This window comes from Myxocyprinus asiaticus, chromosome 29 (assembly GCF_019703515.2).
Source record: "Myxocyprinus asiaticus isolate MX2 ecotype Aquarium Trade chromosome 29, UBuf_Myxa_2, whole genome shotgun sequence".
Lineage (NCBI taxonomy): Eukaryota > Metazoa > Chordata > Actinopteri > Cypriniformes > Catostomidae > Myxocyprinus > Myxocyprinus asiaticus.
In genome coordinates this window covers 23,092,039-23,115,559 of record NC_059372.1, presented here as the reverse complement: position 1 = coordinate 23,115,559, position 23,521 = coordinate 23,092,039, and the positions used below count along the sequence as shown (strand labels likewise).

Genomic DNA, 23,521 nt, shown 5'->3' with positions numbered 1-23,521 from the left:
AGAAGAAGAACTGGACTGTTGCCCAGTGTTCCAAAGTCCTCTTTTCAGATGAGAGTAAGTTTTGTATTTCATTTGGAAACCAAGGTCCTAGAGTCTGGAGGAAGGGTGGAGAAGCTCATAGCCCAAGTTGCTTGAAGTCCAGTGTTAAGTTTCCACAGTCTGTGATGATTTGGGGTGCAATGTCATCTGCTGGTGTTGGTCCATTGTGTTTTTTGAAAACCAAAGTCACTGCACCCGTTTACCAAGATATTTTGGAGCACTTCATGCTTCCTTCTGCTGACCAGCTTTTTAAAGATGCTGATTTCATTTTCCAGCAGGATTTGGCACCTGCCCACACTGCCAAAAGCACCAAAAGTTGGTTAAATGACCATGGTGTTGGTGTGCTTGACTGGCCAGCAAACTCACCAGACCTGAACCCCATAAAGAATCTATAGGGTATTGTCAAGAGGAAAATGAGAAACAAGAGACCAAAAAATGCAGATGAGCTGAAGGCCACTGTCAAAGAAACCTGGGCTTCCATACCACCTCAGCAGTGCCACAAACTGATCACCTCCATGCCACGCCGAATTGAGGCAGTAATTAAAGCAAAAGGAGCCCCTACCAAGTATTGAGTACATATACAGTAAATGAACATACTTTCCAGAAGGCCAACAATTCACTAAAAATGTTTTTTTTTTATTGGTCTTATGATGTATTCTAATTTTTTGAGAGAGTGAATTGGTGGGTTTTTGTTAAATGTAAGCCAAAATCATCACAGTTAAAAGAACCAAAGACTTAAACTACTTCAGTCTGTGTGCACTGAATTTATTTAATACACGAGTTTCACAATTTGAGTTGAATTACTGAAATAAATGAACTTTTCCACGACATTCTAATTTATTGAGATGCACCTGTATATCAAAATACCATGATATTATTTTACCATCTGATACCATCACTGTAGTATTGCCTTGGGTTTTGTTAGGGATGTTTTGGTAGTCGTATTTACATTTCAGCAAGGAGGTACTCATTATAATCCATCAAGCATTGTTGTACCATTGTTCCCAAGCTTCAGTTCTGTGTTACCTTCTCAAAAACCTAGAAGATCTGGCCAAGGTGCATGTTCTCTTAGCACAGCTGTTAGTTAATAAAAGTTTTCAGGGGCTTGACTTATGGTGCTGTGAGACTGCAGAGCGATAGTTCCTCTGCGGTCATTACTCAGTCTTTTAGTCCAGTCACTAAGCATGCCATTTCTCATACTGATCACAACACTTCTTGGGTTCTCTAGTATTACTCTCTAATGCTGTAATTTATACTGCATTTAGCCTCTCAGTGAGCCTATGATTTACTTGCTGATCTTTTTCTAAGGTAAGCGAAATGACACTTCAATGCTTCTACGCTATTTGCTGCAATCTAAAAGGCTTGTTGTATTATGGCCCTGTAAACCTGTCACTGCTATCAGACAACTCAGAGTTTGCACTCAAACCAGAGTTGTTTTGATAATGAATACAGAGATAGAGAAAGTCAGATACAAAGAGAAGAAGTGAAAGAGTTTGTATGCTGTGTAGGTCCCAAAAAAGACTACAGATTTAGCTTCCCAGCTCTGTTATCCATTACTTTTGAACTTCTAAGCAGCAGTTCTGACCTCAAAGGTGAGACACTCACAGAGCAGTGCATCCTGGGAACTATGCCATGAGTCACTGCTTTCATTAGGTTAATGCAATGCTGAAACTGCATTACTTATTACTCTTGTATCTCTTGGATAAAAGTGAAGGAATATTCTAAGGGAGGAAAAAATTACATACAGAGCTTAACAAAAAAGTTTCAGGCCATTTGACTGAACAGTCCCATTAGGCCAGTGTAGTGTTATCACTAAATAATGCATTCTGTTGATTTTGTACATGTGTTTTTATGTCTTGCAAATTAAAATAAATAAATAAATAATTTTTTTATATATAATTTAAAAAAAAGAATATATATATATATATATATATATATATATATATATATATATATATATATATATATATATATTATTTTTTTTTTTTTGTGATTTGTCAGTGCAAATGTTGGGCCAGCAGAAAAAAATCCTTATTGCTGATCTTTGATATACAAAGTAACTATCTCTGACCTCTAGTGAAAAGGCTGGCATGAGTTCTCCTTGATTGGTATTCTCTCTTCTGTCCAGTGACTGAAGCTAAAGCCTGTTTTAAACTCCTTCCTTGTTGCCAGCAAGAATACTTAGAGTGATTACTTCTGAGGTGACCTCTGTAAGACTGGATGCTGGTTGCTGTTCAGTGCACCTCCATATAAGAGTAAAATATGTCTTCTGTACTGTAGTGCCCCTAGTGGCCTAATAGATAATGAAAACACTAGTGCTACTGCTGCGTTCCATTCAAAGTCAGATGTCAGGGATATACCTACTCAGTATTTCCAAATTCTGACCATATAGGTGTTCCATTGCCCAAGAACTATGCCAAAGCTCGAAAATGATATATAATATGATAAAGAAGCAAATTACAAAATGCTACTGTTAGGTTTGCAGGTGTTAAACTGTCAACAAAGAAGTCTCCTAGCAGCCCAGTTGTGGAGAATAAACAATAATATGCCGTGTTAGCATTTGTTGTGCAGATGTATTATAAAAATGTTGTAAAAAATCAAAACAGGTTATATAATCATGCAGTGTACTGCAGGAAACTTTGAATCATTAATGCACATCATATCAGCAGTTAATGTTTATCGTTAACTGTGTATATATATCCCTGAGTGCCGCCATGTTCAAGTTTCCAAGTTGGAAGTCTTACTAAAAGGTTTTTATTGCCTTTCCAGTAGCAAGTTGGAAATTCTGTGTTTTCGATTTGAGTAGAATGCAGCATCTGTGTAGCATCATGTGTTCGCAGCATATTAATTTCCTGTAATGGTGCAGGTGATCCACCATCTTTTGAGGGGGCGGAAGTGTCTGATATCACAATTAATCCTGCTGTGGGTAAAGGTGGTCTCACCTCATTAAACTAAACAGAATTTTACACTGTTTTCTCTAGCTGAAAATAAATAAGGTGCAGACTCCATTAATTTTCACTGAACTACAAGACATGACAAAGTAATAAAGATTGATTGCAACCTTTAGAGGGACCACTTTATCTGTAAGCCAGTGAGGGAGAGACAGGAGGAGCCCTCATGTCAGCCCTGATGTATCATACAGATCTGACCCTCATGTTTATGTATGGGATCAGGAGGAGTTTATATAATTTAATGCATTTCCAAATTTGATGGGCACTTTAGCTGTAGATTATGAAGAGAGTGCGGCATTTTTGGGTGGATTATTAACTGCACTGGCTGCTAAAATGTTATTTTTGAATTATCTTAAATTACCAGTAGCCACCCATTTACTGAACACCAGATCCAGTAGGACTGTAAAACAAAATGTGGCATAACTAGTGATTTGAAACTTGTTCCTACATGTAAATTTAGAACTAGATGGAGCTTTTGGGGTGTTAATGTAGTTACGATCCCCAATAAGCCAGTCATCCTTAGGCCTGTAATAGTGTTTGTGTATTCAGGCTAATGCTAGGTCTTTCCCCCCGCTGCGGCTAGGACACTTAAACAGAACTGACAAATTTATGTGCCATTTGATTGGAAAGATTAAAAGCAGTTTCCAGTAAAAGTGGGGTTTAATGCCGTTAAATTAGTCTTTTTGGTTGGAGGCATGAAGCTGCTCTCTCACAAGTGGATTCTCCCTCGTTAGCACAGCGCATGAAAAATGATTAGCGTAATAAAATCCTGCCAGAGGGTGGGGAAGGGAGAGAACTGAGAAGAGTGCTGTGTCATTGCAGGCACTGTTGGGTAACTTCATTAGAATATTGCATTACTTCAAGTAACTTAATTAATTAAAAAGTTATTTTTTATGGAAAGTAAAGCGTTACTTTACTTTTGCGTTACATTTGCGTTACTTTTTTCTCACAACCACTTTCTCTTCTGCTTTGCTATGCATTCCATACTACTAAGCCATGCATTGCATACAAGAGACATTACAGGTCATGCTAGCTACTGTACAACACTCATGTCAAAACACCATAGTAAGCAAACAGATATTTAGAAAGTAGGTCTTCACGTCATATTTATAATAAAGAGTCAATAACTTGAATATGCATTATTTGTTTTTCCATCAACATGGCAGCCAATATTAATAATGAAGAATAACCAATGTCTTACCTAAAGCAGCAAAGTCCAACACTTGAACCTGCATCATATATGTCATCATATGTGGTGCCCATTGACAATGCCAGAGTCAGCTTGAGATGTTCTTCAGAAGTCAGGATAAAATTCAGTGGGGAATGCCAGTCTAACTTGTCCAAGGTATAAGTCTGATGAATAAATTAATATTTTTCACTTAAGTCATCTCAGTGCACGCTTGTTTTGAGTTGATCCATGGTACATATAGACTAGAGGTCTGCAACTCGACCCGGGCCCGATGGGTTTCGGGCCGGGTTCGGGTCAGTTTTTCAAGTAGGACTTGGGGTTCGGGTCAGGTTCAGGTTTGTAATTAATGAAAATATAAACAGGCTTACCGAACTTGTTTCGCGCACGTGCTCTCACTCACAGACACACACGAATGGATGAGTTAGGGGCTGTTCACACCGAACATATTTTTGCGTGCATCTGTCTGTTTTCCCATTGTTTAAACACATGCTGGACAAATGCACTGCACCTCACTTTTTCTTCAGTGTCTTTCGCAGGACCGGCATATTTTAAACACCATGTCAAGTTTAAAAGAACTTCAAATTTTCAAAAACGCTTGTTGAGACACCTGCGCTCCGTTTAATTCTTTGCACTACATCTAGATTGTTTTTAGCGCAGGTGTCACAAAGATTCAACAATCTGAACAAGTTCAGGCTGCATAGAGGGGATTGTTGTAGTGTTTCATATTATTCCAGATTGTTCTGCACCAAGTGAAGTTTCAGCAAATAAACGGTAAGGCAATACCGTAATGCTCTAGTGTACTAAGGGGCCTTAAAACTGTGTATGTTTACGGTTTCAGTACTGTTACGAATGTTGCCTATATGCTTACATAAAATATAGCCTATTGCAACAGTACTTGATAGGAGAAGAAATTAGACAGTAAGCGATGAAATCTGACGGTATCGTTCGGGCTGGGTAGGGTTTCATTTTATGGCCCGTGCAGACCTCTAGTACAAACGCCACAACTTCAATGGCGCATTTTGATACAACTTGAATGGAATCGTTTTTAATGCTACCAAAATGTCATAAAAACGGTTTATTTCATGAATCAAACTACTTGTTTATTATAAAACAAAATGTAGAATCTTTTTAGAAACTAAGACATTTTCTCTGCGTACACAATCGATGTAGAACTTTGCCTGGAGTCACTGATCCAGAGTCAGCTTTTCTCATCCCGTTCTCCCAGTTACAGGGAGCTCTAACATGGAGCAGTTTGGCTGCATAAGTCAGTGAATTGAGCGAATATTTCACCCTGTGTATCATGTCGTGGCAAGTGAAAGACAAATCTTATAATCCCTCTGCCTAAACGCATTTACTGATTTTTTTTAATGCAGTGTGTATTAACACGTGAATCAATTTTGTTTCACTCAACCGAATGTTGACCTCATATTACTCTAAAACACGAAGTGCGCATGCGCGTTAGGGAGTTGATTGACAGGTGATGTCTGTATCTAAAAGGCGATTGGCTCTCATACAACATAGATATAGAACAGGTGACATAGAACAACAATGCCAATCATGCACTACGTCTCCTCCCCGAAGTTTTACACTCTTACTCCTGATTTCTCACAATACAGGGACAGTAGAGGTGTACAAAAGCAACACGTTACTTTATTAGTAACTCTGATATTATGGTCTAATTAAAAAATATTGCGTTATTTTACTCATTACTCAAAAACGTAATCTGATTACGTAACATGCGTTACTTTTATCGTGTTACCCCCAACACTGATTGCAGGCACTTTGATTTGAAGACTGAAAGAAGGTTTAACACTTGTGTAACTTCATGAAAACATGTAATGCCGATAGAGAGACATTCTCTGTTTTGTGTAGTGTTCATTCTGCTTACTCAAAGCTGTTTTTGTGTTTACTTTGTTTTATTTTGGGATTGTATCTGGTACAGTACATAACCTAGGGGAAGCTATATGGTTCAGTCAGCTAATGCAGGGTGCAAATGAGATAATTAGCAGCTAGTTCTTTCTCTACCTCTGAGTTATTGATTAGTGTGTGCATACTTGTGTGCAATGAGAATTGTGAGAACAGCCTGTGGGAGAGCTACTCTTCCCAGAATGATCCCTGCCCTGTAACCTTCACCTCTGATCTGAACACTGCCTCAGTGCAGTACAATACTCCTGTATCCTACAGAGTCACATGCTGCATCCGAATTTCCATAATTATGGAAGTATAATAATGACAAAATTTTTAATACAAAAAAGTGTGCTGAATTGCTCTGATTGAAAAATAAATGCATTGCAATACTAGTGCTTGTATGCTTAAGCAAGGAATATTTCAATTAAAAACATTTCACACAAAATTCAATAATAAACATTCACCTTCTAAAGTTTATTTCCAAAATATTCTTTTTTTAAATGCATCTTTATCATTTGAAATGTAATTTCAGTATTTCAAATTCAGTTGTAAACACACTAATTTTACTATGTTACATACTAACAACAACAGCAAAATCGATTTACTCAGGTGCTGTTAAACAAGTATATTGTAATCCCTTAAACGGCGTAAAGGGAACTGCCGTTCTCGTTTACATGACGTTTCAGAATGCTGCTTTCTGCAAAAACCCTCGAATAAACCATTTTCTTAAGTGCATGTAAATGTGATGACAGTCTTAAGTATTCAAGTGTGACTGAGGATCTTGGGGAATATGGAAAGCAGAGTTAATACCTCCTGACTTTCCCACAGCAGCAGAAGTTGCATTGATCCACTGACGATAAAGAGATCCCACACTCTCTCCAGCTCTGCCCTTGTCTGTGCGGGTGGTATAGCCATCATCACTCAGACAGACACACAGGGGCTGTGTCAGGCAAAGTGAAGGCCAGGAATCCAGCCCATAAAATGCTGTCGATAACCCTGCTGTCTGTCTCTGAGGCTGGGCCTCTTCTCTCTGTGCATTATAAGCTGTGATGTAGGGCATTTTTCACTGGATGGCTTTCAGAAGCTCCATGTCAAGACCATTGTTTGAGTCTATCTGTCTAACTCAGATAAATCACCCCTGATTCTCTCTCTAACTGTTTTTAATGGGCCAAGCAGCCAGAGCAGATTGTGAATTTCAAGTAAATCGGATTTGTGTTGCACCTTAATCAAATTGATCACTGATCCTAAATGTGTGTGTGCTGTGTATCACAAAGTTATGTTAAATTTGTACCCAAATGCACCAATTGATGAGGATGCAAAACCTCTCAATTAGTTGAACTTATTATAGCTCCTACATTTCTCTTAGCTCATAGTGCCTTTTGAATGTTCATGATGAAGTATTTAATCTTGCCACTCACACAAAATTAAACAAGACAGTCTTAAAATGATTGGGAATGAGAGAGTTGCGTAGCGTGAAATTGCACTGTTGTGGGAGTATGTGCTTTGAGTGAAAGAGATCCTTTTGAATTTCCATCCACGTCATAGAACTATACCCCTGCGGGCTACGAATGCAAATGATGAATGACCTCAAAAGCAATACACAGGCAGAGTCTACTTGTGAAATGTAAAGGAAAGCACACAGAAAGGGTGTGAGGAAATTATTTTACTGATGCTGCATGTCTGAAATATTTATTCAAACTCAGAGCCAGTTTTTCACATTCTACGAGTGAAAGTGCCTGACCAAAGAGAGGCAATTTTGTGTTATTTTCTAAACTTCTTTCTTTTCATCTGGGGTTGTATAGTTTAAAAATGTGCAATTGCTACCTTAAGGTCAAAATGAAATCAAAATTGACCCTATATACTTTCATAATTCCCATTCCTGGTCATATTGTGAACGATCCATTGGTGCATGTTATTGCAAAGAAGACATTTTTATCTTTATAATCTTTAATCATAATGTAATAATCTGCTCTTCCTCTGAAATGACTTTTCTTTTCTGCTGATGTTACTTAGGCCACACAGGCTACTGGATCATGTTAACCAATAGCCAAATTGTTTTTTTACGTATTATTTTAATCAAGTCCCGCCCTACGTCTTTTCTTGTTGAATATCTAGTTTTACTCAAAAATATGTCACATTAAGGAAGTAAAATGGCTTGTAAAGTGCAATTCACGTTGACTTTGAGTTAATTCTGCTTGATCTGACCCTTAAAATTACTTTTGTTGATTTAAATTAATGTAGTCAATGCATTTGACTTGAATTAAACCAGTTGATTTAGATGTTACCACATAAAGCAAATTTTAAGTTGCTTGTCAAAACATTTTTATAGTGTATGCCAAGGTCAGGTGAAATCAAAAGGATCTGCTGAGTGGTGCATACAACAGCAGAAGTCAATACAGATGTTTAAAAAGAATAGAAAGACCATCTGCTGTTGAAAATGAGCTTCAATCTTCAAAGTTGGAGTCTGATGGAGGTTTTTGTGTGTATATTTGTTAAGGCAATGGATTTCTCCTTTCCTTTTTAACATTCATCTTGCTGCACTCCTAGTTTGCTACCTGCTTATTCTCAAGGCCCGTTTCAATTTATTAAGCGGATTTGCCAGGATTGTTTAGTCAGGACTACACAGCGGCATTGACTTTTGTTTTTTCAGGCCCTTTCATTTTTGCCCCAGTCTGCCCCAGCTGAATTAGCATCTGTAGGTATGGAGGATAGCCAAGCCACATGACTTCATGGCACCGCTTAATTCAGTTATGTGATGTCAAGCCAGAAAATGAGCTGATTTACATTAAGAGAAAAGTCTAAAAAGACTTAAATGCAAAGGAAATCGAATGTAGAGGGCACTAAATGTGGAATAGTCTTCAAGCTCTCACAAATGCAAATGGAGTGCATGACCTTTAGCTCAAGAGTTAAGTAGTGTCAAACCTACTGCAGGCAGAGGAGGGTCTGAATTGGAAAGATAGCGCAAGTAGCATTTGAGAGTTAAGAGTGTCACAGAAAGGGTAATTGATCAACAGTCTGTATAAATTACAAAGAATAGTTATCTCTCGTGACGGCTAGATTACTTAGAGAAAGTGATGCTGCTTTTAGACCTTTCTGAAGCAAAGGAGATCCCAGCTTAACTCTAGTTTGCCACAGTGTTGTTGCGGTGAAGATCTTTAAGGGTAAACACTCCAATTTACTCTTATCATGAGGGTGCCAGTGTGAAAAAGGAGGACGCAACTGACTGTTTTAAAGACCCCATGAATTTAAAATTGGAATTTTGGAGCCTGTAGTCCATGTTTATTAGCTTTGAGACCATATGCTAGTATACTCTTAAAAGTTGTAAAAAGGAACTTCTAGCAGAAATGCACATTTAAAAATCCTAGTCATTCTCTTCCTGGAAAACAAACATAATCGCCTACATATTTATGTCCAATAAAATGTACCCTAGATTGAGAATGTCCACTCCCCCTAAATAAGTAATACCACCTGACACCAACTAACAATTAGCAATTCATGGTTGAGATGTAAACCAAATACAGTTGGCTACAGTATTTAAGACATATTGAAGAGTGAGCCCTTCGATATGTCTGATAGCCCAACCTCCTGTTTTAATAGGAAATATGTTAACACAGAAAAAAATAAAAATAAAAATAAATTTTGCTTGTCAAACCATATCATGGGATCTTTAAGAACTGTGCTTTTGATTCCTCCAGCTTCTCACCCTTTTCATCCTCTATCCATGCAAATCTTCTATCCCCTGGAGGGCTACTGTGTTGGGGGCCTGTTTGGGGACTTTTACCCCCCCCCGGTCAATAAGCTCTTTGTTTCCTTTATTAATGCTGCAGTGGGGTTCAAGTACCTCTCTCCTGTGACTTCCAAATTACTTTTAGACCATCTCACTTTCACTGTGACCCACCAAACCCACTGGGCCCTGAATTTATGTCGCTAAAAAAATTGGATGGATGAATGGATGTAAATCATGTTAGAGAAAAGTGACATGCACAGGAGCTGTGTGTTTGGACAAAGAAGTCCAAACACAATGAACACTTTAAAAATCGTAGACGTACCTCCATCCACCTAGCACTTTATTAGGAACACCTGTACACCTACTTATTCATGCAATTATCTAATCAGCCATTCGTGTGGCAGCAATGCAATGCATAAAATCATGTAGATACGGGTCAGGAGCTTCAGTTAATGTTCACATCAACCATCAGAATGGGGAAATATTTTTATCTCAGTAATTTCGACTGTGGCATAATTGTTGGTGCCAGACAGGTTGGTTTGATTAGTTCACACTGATCTCCTGGGATTAACTGCTGATCTCCTGGGATTTTCATGCACAACAGTCTCTAGAGTTTACTCAGAATGGTGCCAAAAATGCAAAACATCAAGTAAGCGGCAGTTCTGTGGATGGAAAAGCCTTGTTGATGAGAGATGTCAATGGAAAATGGCCAGACTGGTCTGAGCTGACAGAAAGGCTACGGTAACTCAGATAACCACTCTGTACAATTGTAGTGAGCAGAATAGCATCTCAGAATGCACAACAAATCAAACCTTGAGGCGGATGGGCTACAACAGCAGAAGACCACGTGGGCACTTTATTAGGACCATAGTGTTCCTAATAAAGTTCTCAATGAATATATATATATATATATATATATATATATATACAGTACTGTGCAAAAGTCTTAGGCACATAAGATGTTTCACAAATATATATAAAACATATACACACAGTATAAATAACAAATGGAGAGACCTTATTTCCCGCCTATTTAATAGACACATTACTGTTAAAATAAAGATCTCTCAAGATCAAGGGTGTATGTAACTTAATTTAAGAGTTCTACCCACTGATTTTCACGAATTACACACAATCTGCATCTGCAATTTGCGACAAGCACCTCGCGTACCCATAAAACAGTGTGGATGCAGCATGATGTGAATGAGAGGTGCTGCGGAAAAGCAGTGTCCCCACTGAGGCACCCCATTTGTGACATATTGAATGCTCATATACTGTACTTATGAAGATGCCAGAATGAATCATGAGATTTTATGCTAGTCAACAATCCCATAAACGAGTCGCTGTTGTCATCTTCTCATCCATCATTTAAGCTCAGACTTCAGCATACCAATGTCTGGCACCCAGTGAGTCATAAGAATATGAAGGAACGCAAAAGAGAAAGATATGTCATTTGTTCCTAACAAACCTAATCCTGAAGTGCATTAAGGTACAAAACTCAGATAATGGGCCTTTTCCCTCGCAGTTGATACCAACTGGGATGATGAATGATGGAAAGATCTTAGTGATCTAAGAAGGAAGAAGAAACTGAAGGGTGGAATTCACTAAGAATGCATTGCGCCCACCATTAGCGTGATTGATTTGCATGTACTCTCTGCATTGTTTTTGTGCCTGATTCACTACAGGAATTATGCAAATCAGGTGATAGTGCAAACATAATCAAAAAGATTTGCATGGCCCAATTTCCGATCTTATGGGTCAGTTTCGAGTGCAGACTAAGAGGCTGTTTACATAGAATGCATTTTGGCCTCCATCTGCGCTGTTTTTAATTGTTTTTATATGTAAACAAACGCTAAAAAGGCGTCTTTGACGCTGCAAGTTTTAAAAACACATCCCAAGACATAATTTTTCTGTTATATTCAATACACTGCATCTAGCTTTTTTAGTGCAAGAACACGTTCAGTCTGAATGGCCCCTAATTATAATGCGATCTGGCATATATGCACTTCTCTATCATTTGATTTCTGCAGCTATGATTAACAGAAAATGTCAGAAAACATCTCTTTTTAATAAAATTCCATGCTAAAGTGCAGTGTTAAATGCACCAGGTAAAAAAAAAACACACAGGTTTTATGAAAAAAGTGCATCTGTAATCAGAACTATTTACATAGAATTAGTTAGTTTAAATATTCAAAGCGAAACACTATTTCAGCACCTGGTAAAGCTCTATTGCAGGTGGTTAATAAACTAGGTTTAGTGAACTCAGATTTGCTTGGATGAAACATGCGATACGTTAGTAAGGTGAACACAACCTGTCGCAGGTTTAAGTGAAGTCAGGGGCTTGTTAAAGGCTTGTCTTTGGCAGGTTCAATAATACACAGATGTTGAGCGGCTGTCTGCCTCAATTTGCCTAGGTAAATTCAATCCTCGCTACACACTCATGCTTTATAGATGAGACCTGATTTGCAGGTGGTATCACTTACCCACAAGCTCCATCAGAGCAGAGGTTGACATGGCGACGACGTGAGAGCGTGGAACGTGTGTATGTGTGTTTTTTGTATGCTTGTGTGTCAGCCAAGTGCATCATTCACATAATGGCAGCTAGTCTTTTATTTGGAAAAATGCTGATGTGATCTTGGATAGGTTTCGTTTTCTTAATGCAAAATATAACTTTTTTTTCCTTTTGGGTTTGTGGTGAAATATGGTCCAGATATGTTTAAGACAGGTTTTGACAGATTTACCCTTGTGTAGTCCCCTCTGATTTTTATTAATTAATCTGTATTTGTTGCCAATACCTTGTGATTAAACTTGCTGAAGTTTTCAGTAGAAGCCAAGATATGTATCAAATATTGGTGCTGTCATAAACAGTTGGTTAATCTGTTTCAGTTTGTATGCAGGTAAGGAATGTGACTGCTCAGCTTCATCAGATATCACCTCTCTATCTTCTACTCTTGTTATGTCTCCACCTCATTCTGTCCCACTTTCATCCATCCCACAATTCCTCAGTCCCTCAGATGATTACAGCTTTGTCACTAACCAATGTTTTTCTTGTCTTCTTGATTTCTGCCTTACTTTTGCCTTCCCAAGATCATAGAATGAATATTGCAGGTAAGCACAGCTTTTACTAACTTCTCCAAATGCTTTTCTCTGCCTTGCTAAGATGTTTTATGCTTATATCCCTTCTCTGCTGCTCTACAGAGCCTGAAACTTATTTACAGCTTTATCTTCAGGTTTGCTTTATAAACTTCTTCTCATAGTGGGGCAAAGAGCTGAGGATGTGTTTTGAACTTGTTTGCATTCCATGATGCTTTGGAATCATCCCTCCCACCCATCATTGTTGTTTTCCATATACTGTAGAGCGTCTTCTGCATTCTTGGTTCCGGAAGTATTTTTCCCATTCGTTTTTTCCATAGGGATTTTATAAATGTCTTGATAAAAAAGTTCTAAGCCATGAACCAAACCAACCAGCTCTGATGTGAATCACAATATTGCAAGCATAATCTAAACCCAAAATTTATTTAAAAATCAGATAAAAGACAAAGGTACAAGACTGTATATTAAGTCTTTGATAAGGCAATGAACTACAAATCCACGAAACATTGCGAATGACAATCGAATTTAAAACAAAGCAAAAAATATAAAACAATTGATTTAAAGTTGATTATAAGTATAGAGACAATGTGTTTACTTATATATTTGTATATATCTGAATACCCTGCAATAAACTTTAGTTTTAGAGCATAGGGAGACCAACCAAGGACCAACTTGATTCTGTCTTTCACAATGGACGGTCGGTGCAGAGCTCTTTTGGCACGATTTGTTTTTAGTCTGATTGGTTGATCTTTTCTTCAAGGTTATGGATAGTGTTGTTCCTTACCAGACATTCGGCTATTAAACATGATTTTTTTTTAAAGTTGAAATAATGTGGACTGAGAGCTACAACAGAAGCATATACCATTGATTAACCTCAGAGCAACAAAGGTAGGTTTGTCTTGTTTATAAGTGATCATTAAAAATAAGTTCTATCTATAGTGGAGATTTTTACGTACGAAACCAGATAGTTGCACTCCATTAAGCTAACAGCGTTTTCAGCCACTGTCCTATTTAAGCCTCTTCTTTACTCTGAAGGAACGGGCCTGGATAGGGAGCCTCTTTGAGTAGGTGGTCTGCGAGGAATCTAAAAGCCTGTGAAGAATGAGAAGGGCCTCTTCTTAAAAAAGTGGCTTGATAGCTGTGCCAAGCTCTAATTGAAAATGGTGGTAATGAGTGTGTGAAAGATCAATGCGGTCTCCACACACACAATCTGTGGCCAAACCCCTGGAGTGTGGTTAAAAGATGGAGGTCCCTTCCCCGGTCACCCTGCACACTAATAGTCTCTGCTTAGCAAAAGGGAACAGGAAAATTTTTCTCTCCCAGTAGACTGAATGAGAAGAATCAATGAGTGTGTATCATGTCTGAAAGTCACAGTGATGAGAGGAAATAGAAAAGAAGAAAAGCAGGAAAAAAGGAGCGAGTGTTAAAAGGGAATGGACTCCTGTGCTTGGAGTTATTCAGTGTTATTCAGTTAAACACAATAACTGCTCTAAAGGCTCTCTCACTTTTTCACTTTAAATGTTTGTGCTGTTTTTGAGTGTAAACCTAAAATGTGAGACTGAAAAAGGTGTTTTGGGTACCACCGCTAGCCACAGTGGCTCCAAAAAGTATTTGAACACTTAAGCTGCAATTACTGTATTAATTTTCACTGCATTTGATTGGATAACAAAATATCAAACCAAGTGGCATCTGCAAACAAATTATGCTAGACCTTTTCTTAGAACTGACTTTGAATTTTAGTGGATGTATGAAGTTAGTTCCCCTCAAGTTCACACAGGTGTCCTAACAGAGAAACCACAGGTGTAGTTTAGCATGTTTTAAAGTTTACTAAAATTGTATCATAAAAGAACTTTCTTACTTAAATGAATTTATACAATTTTAGTCAAATAGTAATAATAAAAAACTGTTATATTTGAACATACCATGACATTATTTTTATCAAATGAGCGCATCTATACAGATCCTCACAGCACATCCAAAACAATATTGTATAGTACTGGAGATATATATATATATATATATATATATATATATATATATATATATATATATATATATATATATTTGTTTGTCAAATACAGTACTGCACAGCAGAGCATCACAGTTTTAATGAAAGCATTGATTAAGACTTTTATTCAGTACAACAGCACTCTTGCTTGTGAGATATTGCTTAAATATAGTTGAATTATTATTGAAATATTATTATTTATCACTACATTAAATATTACATTTTACTACACAGTAGTAGTATATTTCTGTCGCAGTTTCTTCAATTTCATGCGTCTAGTTAAATTGAGCTTTTATTTTGGCAGAAAGCCGAATTAAACAATTTGAGCTTGTACGTTTTTGACGACAGCTTCACATATCCGGATAAGCAGTTCGCTTTTTGGCTTAAATGTGCTTATTAGACTGCAAAAGGCTGCAATTTAATTTTATAAATAAACAGTCTGCATGTGCTGTGTGCTTCAAGCTTAATGCGCGCTCTGCTGTCTGTAATCTATTACAAACACAGAGTGCATGTAATGCTTATGCTTATAATGAATTGTTATCAGTGTATGAGCCACCGGCTTCACACATTCCCTTTGAAGTGCGCAGCACATTCAGACTGTATATATATTTTATTTAATCGTAACTTTTTGTGGTTTAATCATCACTAGGACATTTCACAGTTTTGATTTGATTAATTGAGCATTAATACATACATTTTATCACAAAAAGTTCAAATTCCGTGACATTCCGTTTAATAGTTAATTCCGTTTTAGTGACTGGAATCCGTGATTCCGTCCGTGTTTATATCATCGCAGAATGTTTTTACTTGAAAATTGAGCTTGTGCTATCTTACTTGAATAAATGCCTTTTGGCTTATTATATATTTTTTAAATTCAGTGATAGTCCTAAATTTTTAAGTGTGGCTAGAGTTTGCAAACTTCTTGGCTCCCCAAACAAGCAAAAAATTAAGATTAAGTTTCTGCCATTACAAAGTTTTTTGTGTACCCCCTAGTACCCCAGGGGTTTGTGTGCACCACAGTTTGGGAACTGCTGAATTTATGTGTGAATACTGTGCTCTTTCATTGTTCTCTTTATTAATGCTGCACAGTGTCCAGTTTATAAGTTACAGAGACTTGCAGAGGTTTCATTTGGCACTGTAGGTTCAGTTTGGGGTGACTGTAAGTGTTAATATGGTGCCCCATATGGAAGCAGCTGTTGCCTGGAGAGCTCATTACTGTAGAGATGTGACTTTTCTCTTCCTTCCACAGCAAATATGCAAACACATAAACAACCACCTGCAGAGAGCAACCCTGATGATGGCACCCGGCACCCACACACACACACACACACACACACACACACACACACACACACACACACCTCAGCCAGGACACTGTAGTGAATTACTATTAGTTTAACACAACAGCCTGAATTCTCATCATTATCTGCTAGTAGTTATTTTGTTTGCTAGCTGTGATTTCTGCTGCAGACATCCTATAGTCCATAAAAGGTAGTGCCGTAGATAGAGGGACAAGGTTATTAGTCAAATTTGTTTATTTAATAACCGCTAAACTGTATTTTTGATCATTGTCCATGAAAACAAATCTTTTGCGCTGTGCTAGTTTCATGATTCTTTTAGGGTGATACAAGACCCCTCCATTTTGAGTGTTTTTTCTAGGTGCAGCACATTATCGAGTATTTCCAAAATGAATAGTTCTGGCTCTGAAGTTTGATTGGAAGAACCACAATCAAAGCATTGTAAAATAGCTGATATATGCACATCAATTGAATTCCATATTGATGTACCAAGTTGCTGGCCAACAACCTACAGTTATGCTAATAAACTATATTACCCGGAGGGCAAATTATTTAATAATTTATTTAATTATTTATTAAATATTACTGTCATGAATCATATATTGTATCATATTAGTGTGATTGGTATCATATTGCTGTTGGATCCCCCATTATGTGCCTCATGCCAAAGTCCAATGTCTCTGAAACATATTTTATTGGATTGTGGTGGTTTGATTCCTTGAGCTGGCATTGTGTTAAAAGTGCACTTTTTTTCCACATTTGAAAAGTTTTACTTCTAAAGAAATAAATTGTAAATTTGAAACATATTTATACAGTTATGGCCACTCACTTGAGATGAAGACTCAAGTCATATCAGTAACCTTATAAAAGCTGTTTTATTCTACATGGAGATGGCATCGGTAACTGAAGACTATTGTGTTTGAATGATGCTATATCCGCACCCCTAGGTGTCAGTGTAAGTCCAAGACAACATATTCAAATAATTACTAAGTGCACCTTTACAACACAAACATCATATTGCTGTTGCCTCTCAAGGCTGTGTGTAACAATGAGTTTGTTTACATAGACACCAAAAAACTGTTTATTGCGAGAAAGCTGCTTAAGTTTAGAAAGCGGCATTCCCGTTTACATGCACTGTGTTCGCGGCTTTCTCTTTATTCCCGTGTACTGCAGGCTCGGTCAGTAAACAGCTTTCACTACATCAACGTAATTTCCCAGCAACGCTTCTGTAAATAACAAAAATGGGATCCAAGGAAGACTTTATTTCCAGATATTCCAGAGTTGTTGCTATGTTTGTTTCCTTAACTTTCCATCGCGACCTGCAGCAGAATTGCGATGCATTAGTGGGGTTTCCATTTTACGTCAAATCCCGGGATTCCTTCAGTGTATTTGAGCGCATATATGCGGACGTGAGGGACAGTAGTCGATATTTTAAATTGTTGTGTATAAATAGGTATGTTTTATAGTGTATATGCTTGTCCCTTTACCCACTGAACTCCCAGAAATGTTAAATAGTTTCCGCTGTGTTGACTTGTTGATATGATGTATGGCTCCATCCTATGACATTAGTTATCCGGTCTGTTCCACGCACATGCGCACTCTTTAAAAACCTGTAAGAGCACAACTAATGCATTTACATGGCCACATAAGCTGCATTCTCTGGGAGAAACCTGATTGTGTTAAACCGCATTCTCTTAATCCCTTAAACGGCATTAGGAAAACAGCGTTTGCATTTAGAAGATGTTTCAGAGTGCTGCTTTCTGCAAAAAACCTTTTCTCTAGTGCATATAAACGTGGTCAATGATTTTACCATGCTGAAGGATTCTTAAATGTAGTAAAATAACTATAATGCTTTACTAGTCTTATGGCTTTTTTTCGACAATTAGTAAAGTAGAATTTCTCAATTTAATCATGCTGAACCTCACAGTGTAGGCAGCCATTAGTGTACATGGGCCCCTGATGGTGCAATGCACTGCTGTGATAGATCTCCTACAGCTTGGGAGGTTCAATGAGGCTGTTTGTTATCCAGCTCTCTCAGAGGTATGAAAAAAACCTGTCCCATTTCTTTTGTCTCCATGGCAGGGCCACATATAAACAGCATCCAATAAACACTGCTCCAAAGCACAGTGGGCCTTCAGTGACTATTGTCCCATTACGTACTACATCCCTCTTTGCCTGTTTCTTTCGTTCCTTTTCCCTTGTTGATGCTCGACAGGGATGGCTTTGCTTTATGCTGGATTATCAGTACCCCCCTCCCCCTCCATGTTTGATGCCTTTTTTTCTTCCAGCTATCAGCCTCGGCTTAATTTTTGTGTTGCCCTAAACCTCTCTTAGCCTATTGATGCAGCCGACTGAAGAAATCTCTTTTCTTTCAAGTCATGAATTTGCTGACCGACAGGTCTTTGTATTAATCCCCCATGTTTTTCCAGCCCTCGTTTATCACTGAACTGCTATTCAGACATTTCTAAGAACCTGCATTAAAAATGTATGCATAGGAAAATTGCGTGTTTTGTCGTGACCTGCTTGTGAAAGGGCTAGTGGGGCCTCCATTAGATTGAATGCATTTCACAGGTGGGAGAGGCACAGAACAACATGCACAGAAAAAAAATCATATTCATTTTTTGTGTGTGTTCACTCCAGTGTGCTCTTTATCTCGCAGCGAGAGTGGTGGTAACAAGTTTAATGTTTCCTCAGCACCTTGGAGATCGAAATGATATGGTGGTGACCAACAAGCCACATAGGGGCTTCTGCGCAGCCGACAGCTAAATGTTTAGATTCATTAGTGACTCGCTGCTGTCTGTCACAATGACTGATGCTGTTTTCGCTTGGATTCAACTTGGAAGCAAATCTTGCAAAATATACGTGTCAGATACTGCTAAATGCAGAGTCACGTGATTGTTCTGTTGGGTGTAATAATTTTTGTTTGTTTTTTTGTTTTAATTGTTTTGCACACAAAGTGCTATGTGGGTTAAAAATTTTTAATCTGTTTTTTTGTAACAGTAATGTGATAAATGAAATTTAAAAGAAAAGCCATTTTAAAAGATGTTTATCATTAATAATAATTACTAGGACTGTTAATCGATTGATCTTGTTAATCAAATTAATTACATGATATGCCTAATAATTAATCAAATTCATTGTATTTAAATGCAAATGTCAGTATTTATTAAGAAAGGACCCCAAATAAAGATTATTTAGTTTACAATAATTGCAATAATTATAAATTGAATATCATATATAATACATATTATAATTTAGATAATTCAAATATATTAAGTCATATTCATGTATTGTGGCAGCAAACAATTAAAGCATTTAGACAATATATAGTGGCTTTAAAAGTCAAAATATTGTTTGTTTGTTTGTTTGTTTATTTCCATATTATTGAACATAACTGTTATTGGTCTACTTCCATCTGCACTATTTTTAATTGTTGGTCTATGTACTCGTGGGCCAGACGGACACTTTTGGTGCATCTCACTTTGGTTATGTTGCGTCTCACTGGTTGTGTTTTTAAGATGCTGTGTCAAGTTAAACGTTGTTTGAAACTTTGAAAAAACACATCTCGATATCCCTGCAGTCTTTTGTGCTCGTTCCAGCCATCTTTAAGTGCAAGAGCACTTAACTGTGGAAGGCTGTATGCTTCCTGCTCTTGGTGGTTTGACGAGGCACTGACTGCCCCATACTGCCACAGATTTCTGAAAAACATCAAGATGGTACTTGAAGCTTGAATTACTCCGATGGTAAGAACATTCCAAATTACGGAATTTACGCACAGGTCGGGCCATGAATAATTGCATAAATTGTTTTAGCTTGATATTTTTCATATAATAAATCGCACTAAATTAACACTTAAATTGACAGCCCTGATCTTTACAAATAAACAATTATTTTACCAAATAGGCTAATATAGTTAATTATGTTGACTGTAAGAGTTTGCGGTTGCCAAGCACCTTAGCATCTTGGAGCATTAATATAGAATGTGCAGTAACATGGGCGTGGGTTTACAGTAATTTCATAAGGACTTTAAACACTGCTCATCCTATAAGAATTTAGAATTAGAACTATTTGTTTATAAAGCCTTAATTTAGCACAGTTAGGGGCCATTCAGCACCACACGTGTTCTTGCGCTAAAAAAAGCAACAGTATGCAGGAACCTCGAGACACACTTTTAAAAGTTAACATTCTTTTTACCTGACATGGCTTCTTAAAAAATGTGGTGCTCCTGCAAAAGACACTGAAAAACAGCTGAATGTGGCTCAATGGGTAAAGAGGTCAGTCTAGCGCATGTTTACACAGGAAAACATTGAAAAAAGAGCACATATGAACAAAAAACACATTCAGTGTGAATGCCTCTTTAAGGTGTGATATTAAGAATAATGCAAAGTGGATTAAGTTCCTTTAAGGCAAACCAGCCAAAAAAAAAACAAAAAACATTTCAGGCTGGTCCAGCTAATGTACATGTATGTTTTAGAATAAATAAAACAAACGATGCCTCTCTCAACAATGTGACAGGTGTATTGGCTGTTTTACAATGGCTCTTATTTATGATTCAGGTGCTTTCTAGCTGTCAGGCTTCATTGGTAATGTCTTAAACCCCTCCCTCTTGTTTGTTATCCTCTCATAGTAAACAGCCTTAAGTCAGAGGTCAGTCTGACTTGACACTCCAGTCTGTAGCTGCACCCTATAGCTGTCATTGGGATCAGCTGTATCATAGTGTTCTTGAGCCAAACCAGTGCTACAATCTGTACTGATATCTGCATGTTTATTTTCCCTACTGTGGGAATTAGTTAGAGATTGGCTGCATGTTGCATACTGCAGCTGCCCCAGCACACAGGGTTGAGCAGTATCCCAGAGGCCCCACGTCTATGCCACAGAACCTGTCGCAAGCTCCCTGCATGCTCTAATTGTCTGTTTGGTATTCAATCCACAGTGGGTGGAAGACTTAAGTCAAACTGTGTGTGTGTATGTTTGTGTGTGATTGTTTCATGGCATGTGTCTAAGATGGCCATAAGAATAATGTTGAATTTAAAGCAAATGTGATGGGGGAAAAAAAGGAAACTTTGGCTACATTTGAGATATGTCGGTGCAAATGAGACTTTACTTAACATTGATATGTCAGGACTTTCCATCCACACAGCTGACAGATGATGATCATAGCCTGTCATAGTGAAACACCTGGAAAGTGTGTTACATTATATGTGTAGATCAACTTGGAAGAATGCAACAGGATGTGCTTTCAGAGATATATCAAAAATATACTCAATAAGAAGGGGTTAGGTTCTGCTGCAATGTTACTTTCCATTTCTAATTTGAAAATGCTTTCAGCTACCAATAAGAGTGTAGTACACTCTGTTCTTTTTAACACATTTTACTTTGTTTAAAGACCCCATGAAATTGTTCGATCTAAGGGCTCATCCCTTTTTTTAAATAGCCAATAGGCTTTAGTTGCGTCACTGCCATGAACCATGATTTGCTACTTGCTAGTTGGTTGCAGGTGGTATTAGAGGGATAGACATTCTAATTCTAGAGAACATTTGATTGGACAAAAATCTGTGTAGTGCAGGATGAGTCATCAATGTTCTTGGTCTGGTTCTCTGGAAGAGAAAGACTATCAATTTTAAATATGTTGATGTGCTGAATGTACATTTTGCCAATGTTTAGGAGTACACTATAGCATAAAGATGGCTTTAAAGCTAAAGGTGCACTCAGTAAGATTTTAGCTGTCTCTTAAGGCCGATTTATACTTCTGTGTCGAACCTACGGCTACACGTAGCTACGGCGGTTTCGTAATGTAATGCCTCAACAGCTGTGATTAGTGCACTATGTAAACAGAGATCATATGATGATAACAACGATATCTGAGGTAGTGTCACATTTTACCTGGATTATTTTAATATCTATGCATCATATCACATTGTATTTGGACTTGGGACCAATAAAGCAATTGTCTCAATCTGGAGCATCTGCTGTTTTTATGTTCTGTTTGTGTTTCATGAAGTCACAAGCAAAACGTGACAAAATATAACTGTTTACAGCTTATAAACTCTAAAAGCTTTTTCTCATGGCTTTTACTTAATATTAATTTGATATGTGAGTGAAACAATATGTGTTGCATTCTACTCACAAACTTTTTGATTTGCATGATGATTTGACCATATGTTTGACAGTATTGTGTACAATAAATAATCTTATTTCATAAATTATGATTTGTCAGCAAATTAAAAAGCACCTGGTAAGAGTTGGTTATATTGCCTATATGCATTGCAAGTCTTTAAAACAACACCCATTTAGTGTTCACCAAGCGAGGTATAGTTATTAATTAATTTGGTCATTTATTTTTCAGCACGGAACGTCAAAGGTATGCCAAAATATTTATTTATTATTATTTAACCGACTCAAGAGCAAGCATTCGGTATTTTTCTCATTTATTTGCTCCCTGCAATACAGGCAACATGTATAATAAATAATATGTAGCCTACCTAAATTTCAACATGTTTTTTAAAGCTACAATAATTTAATAAATACTTATGAATCCACGAATTACATTGCTTTTATTTATTTATAAATGTATAATTCGCATTTTGGCTGTGTAATCGCAGAACGACACAGACACCAATGCAGAACTATAAATGCAAACCAATGTGTTGGCCACTACACGGAGCATACGGCGTAGGTTCAACACAGAACTATAAATTAGCCTTTACTTGTCCCATCGGTCCCAGTAGTACTTGTGGTTTTGGACTCTATACTGTCACCCATGGTCCTGGATACTGGAAGTTTGTTTATTAAAGTACTTAGTGCACCTTTAATATAGGCACTAAACTACATTTTGATGTCATGCATTCTTTAAATCCATAGGATTCTGAAGATTTTCCCTCAAAATCAGTGCAGAAAATGCAAAATAAGTAAATAAATAAAAGTAATAATAATCTACAGATTCTATTTGGGCATTGTTATCACTCAGTCAGAAGTTACTTTCACCATTGAAAAGACAAGCTGACATTCCTCATTCTCCATGTTTTCTTTAGTACCATTCACCCATTGGCTTTCCTTATTCGGTCAAGCTATGAAATAGCTGTTTAGGCTCCTGTTCAAGTAGAATGTAACTCTAAACTTAACCACCTCACATTCTTTCTCTCTCTGTCTTTCTCCATCTCTCACACACCTTTCACCATGTTTGGGCTCCGTCTGACTGGCACACAAATTGAAATTGTGTAGCAGTTGTTGCTGTGGCTTGCCTAATTGGCTGAGGGCCATAGCTCATCCGTGAGATGCTGCTGCCTTCTTTTAGTCCAGCATGCACTT

General features: G+C 37.5%; 1 protein-coding gene across 2 annotated transcripts in view; it reads left to right on the top strand.

The window, feature by feature from the left end:
- Positions 1 to 23,521, top strand: part of agrn (agrin) — a 361,141-nt gene that overhangs the window by 93,762 nt on the left and 243,858 nt on the right. Inside the window, exon 1 of one of the 2 annotated variants that reach the window (XM_051661303.1) lies at positions 12,905 to 12,922. The exons of the other annotated variant lie outside the window; for it this stretch is intronic. Coding sequence (XP_051517263.1) covers positions 12,910 to 12,922 — 13 coding nt within the window. The 5' untranslated portion in view covers positions 12,905 to 12,909. Of the gene's footprint in view, positions 1 to 12,904; positions 12,923 to 23,521 lie in introns of those variants that run through there. 2 annotated transcript variants of the gene reach the window in all.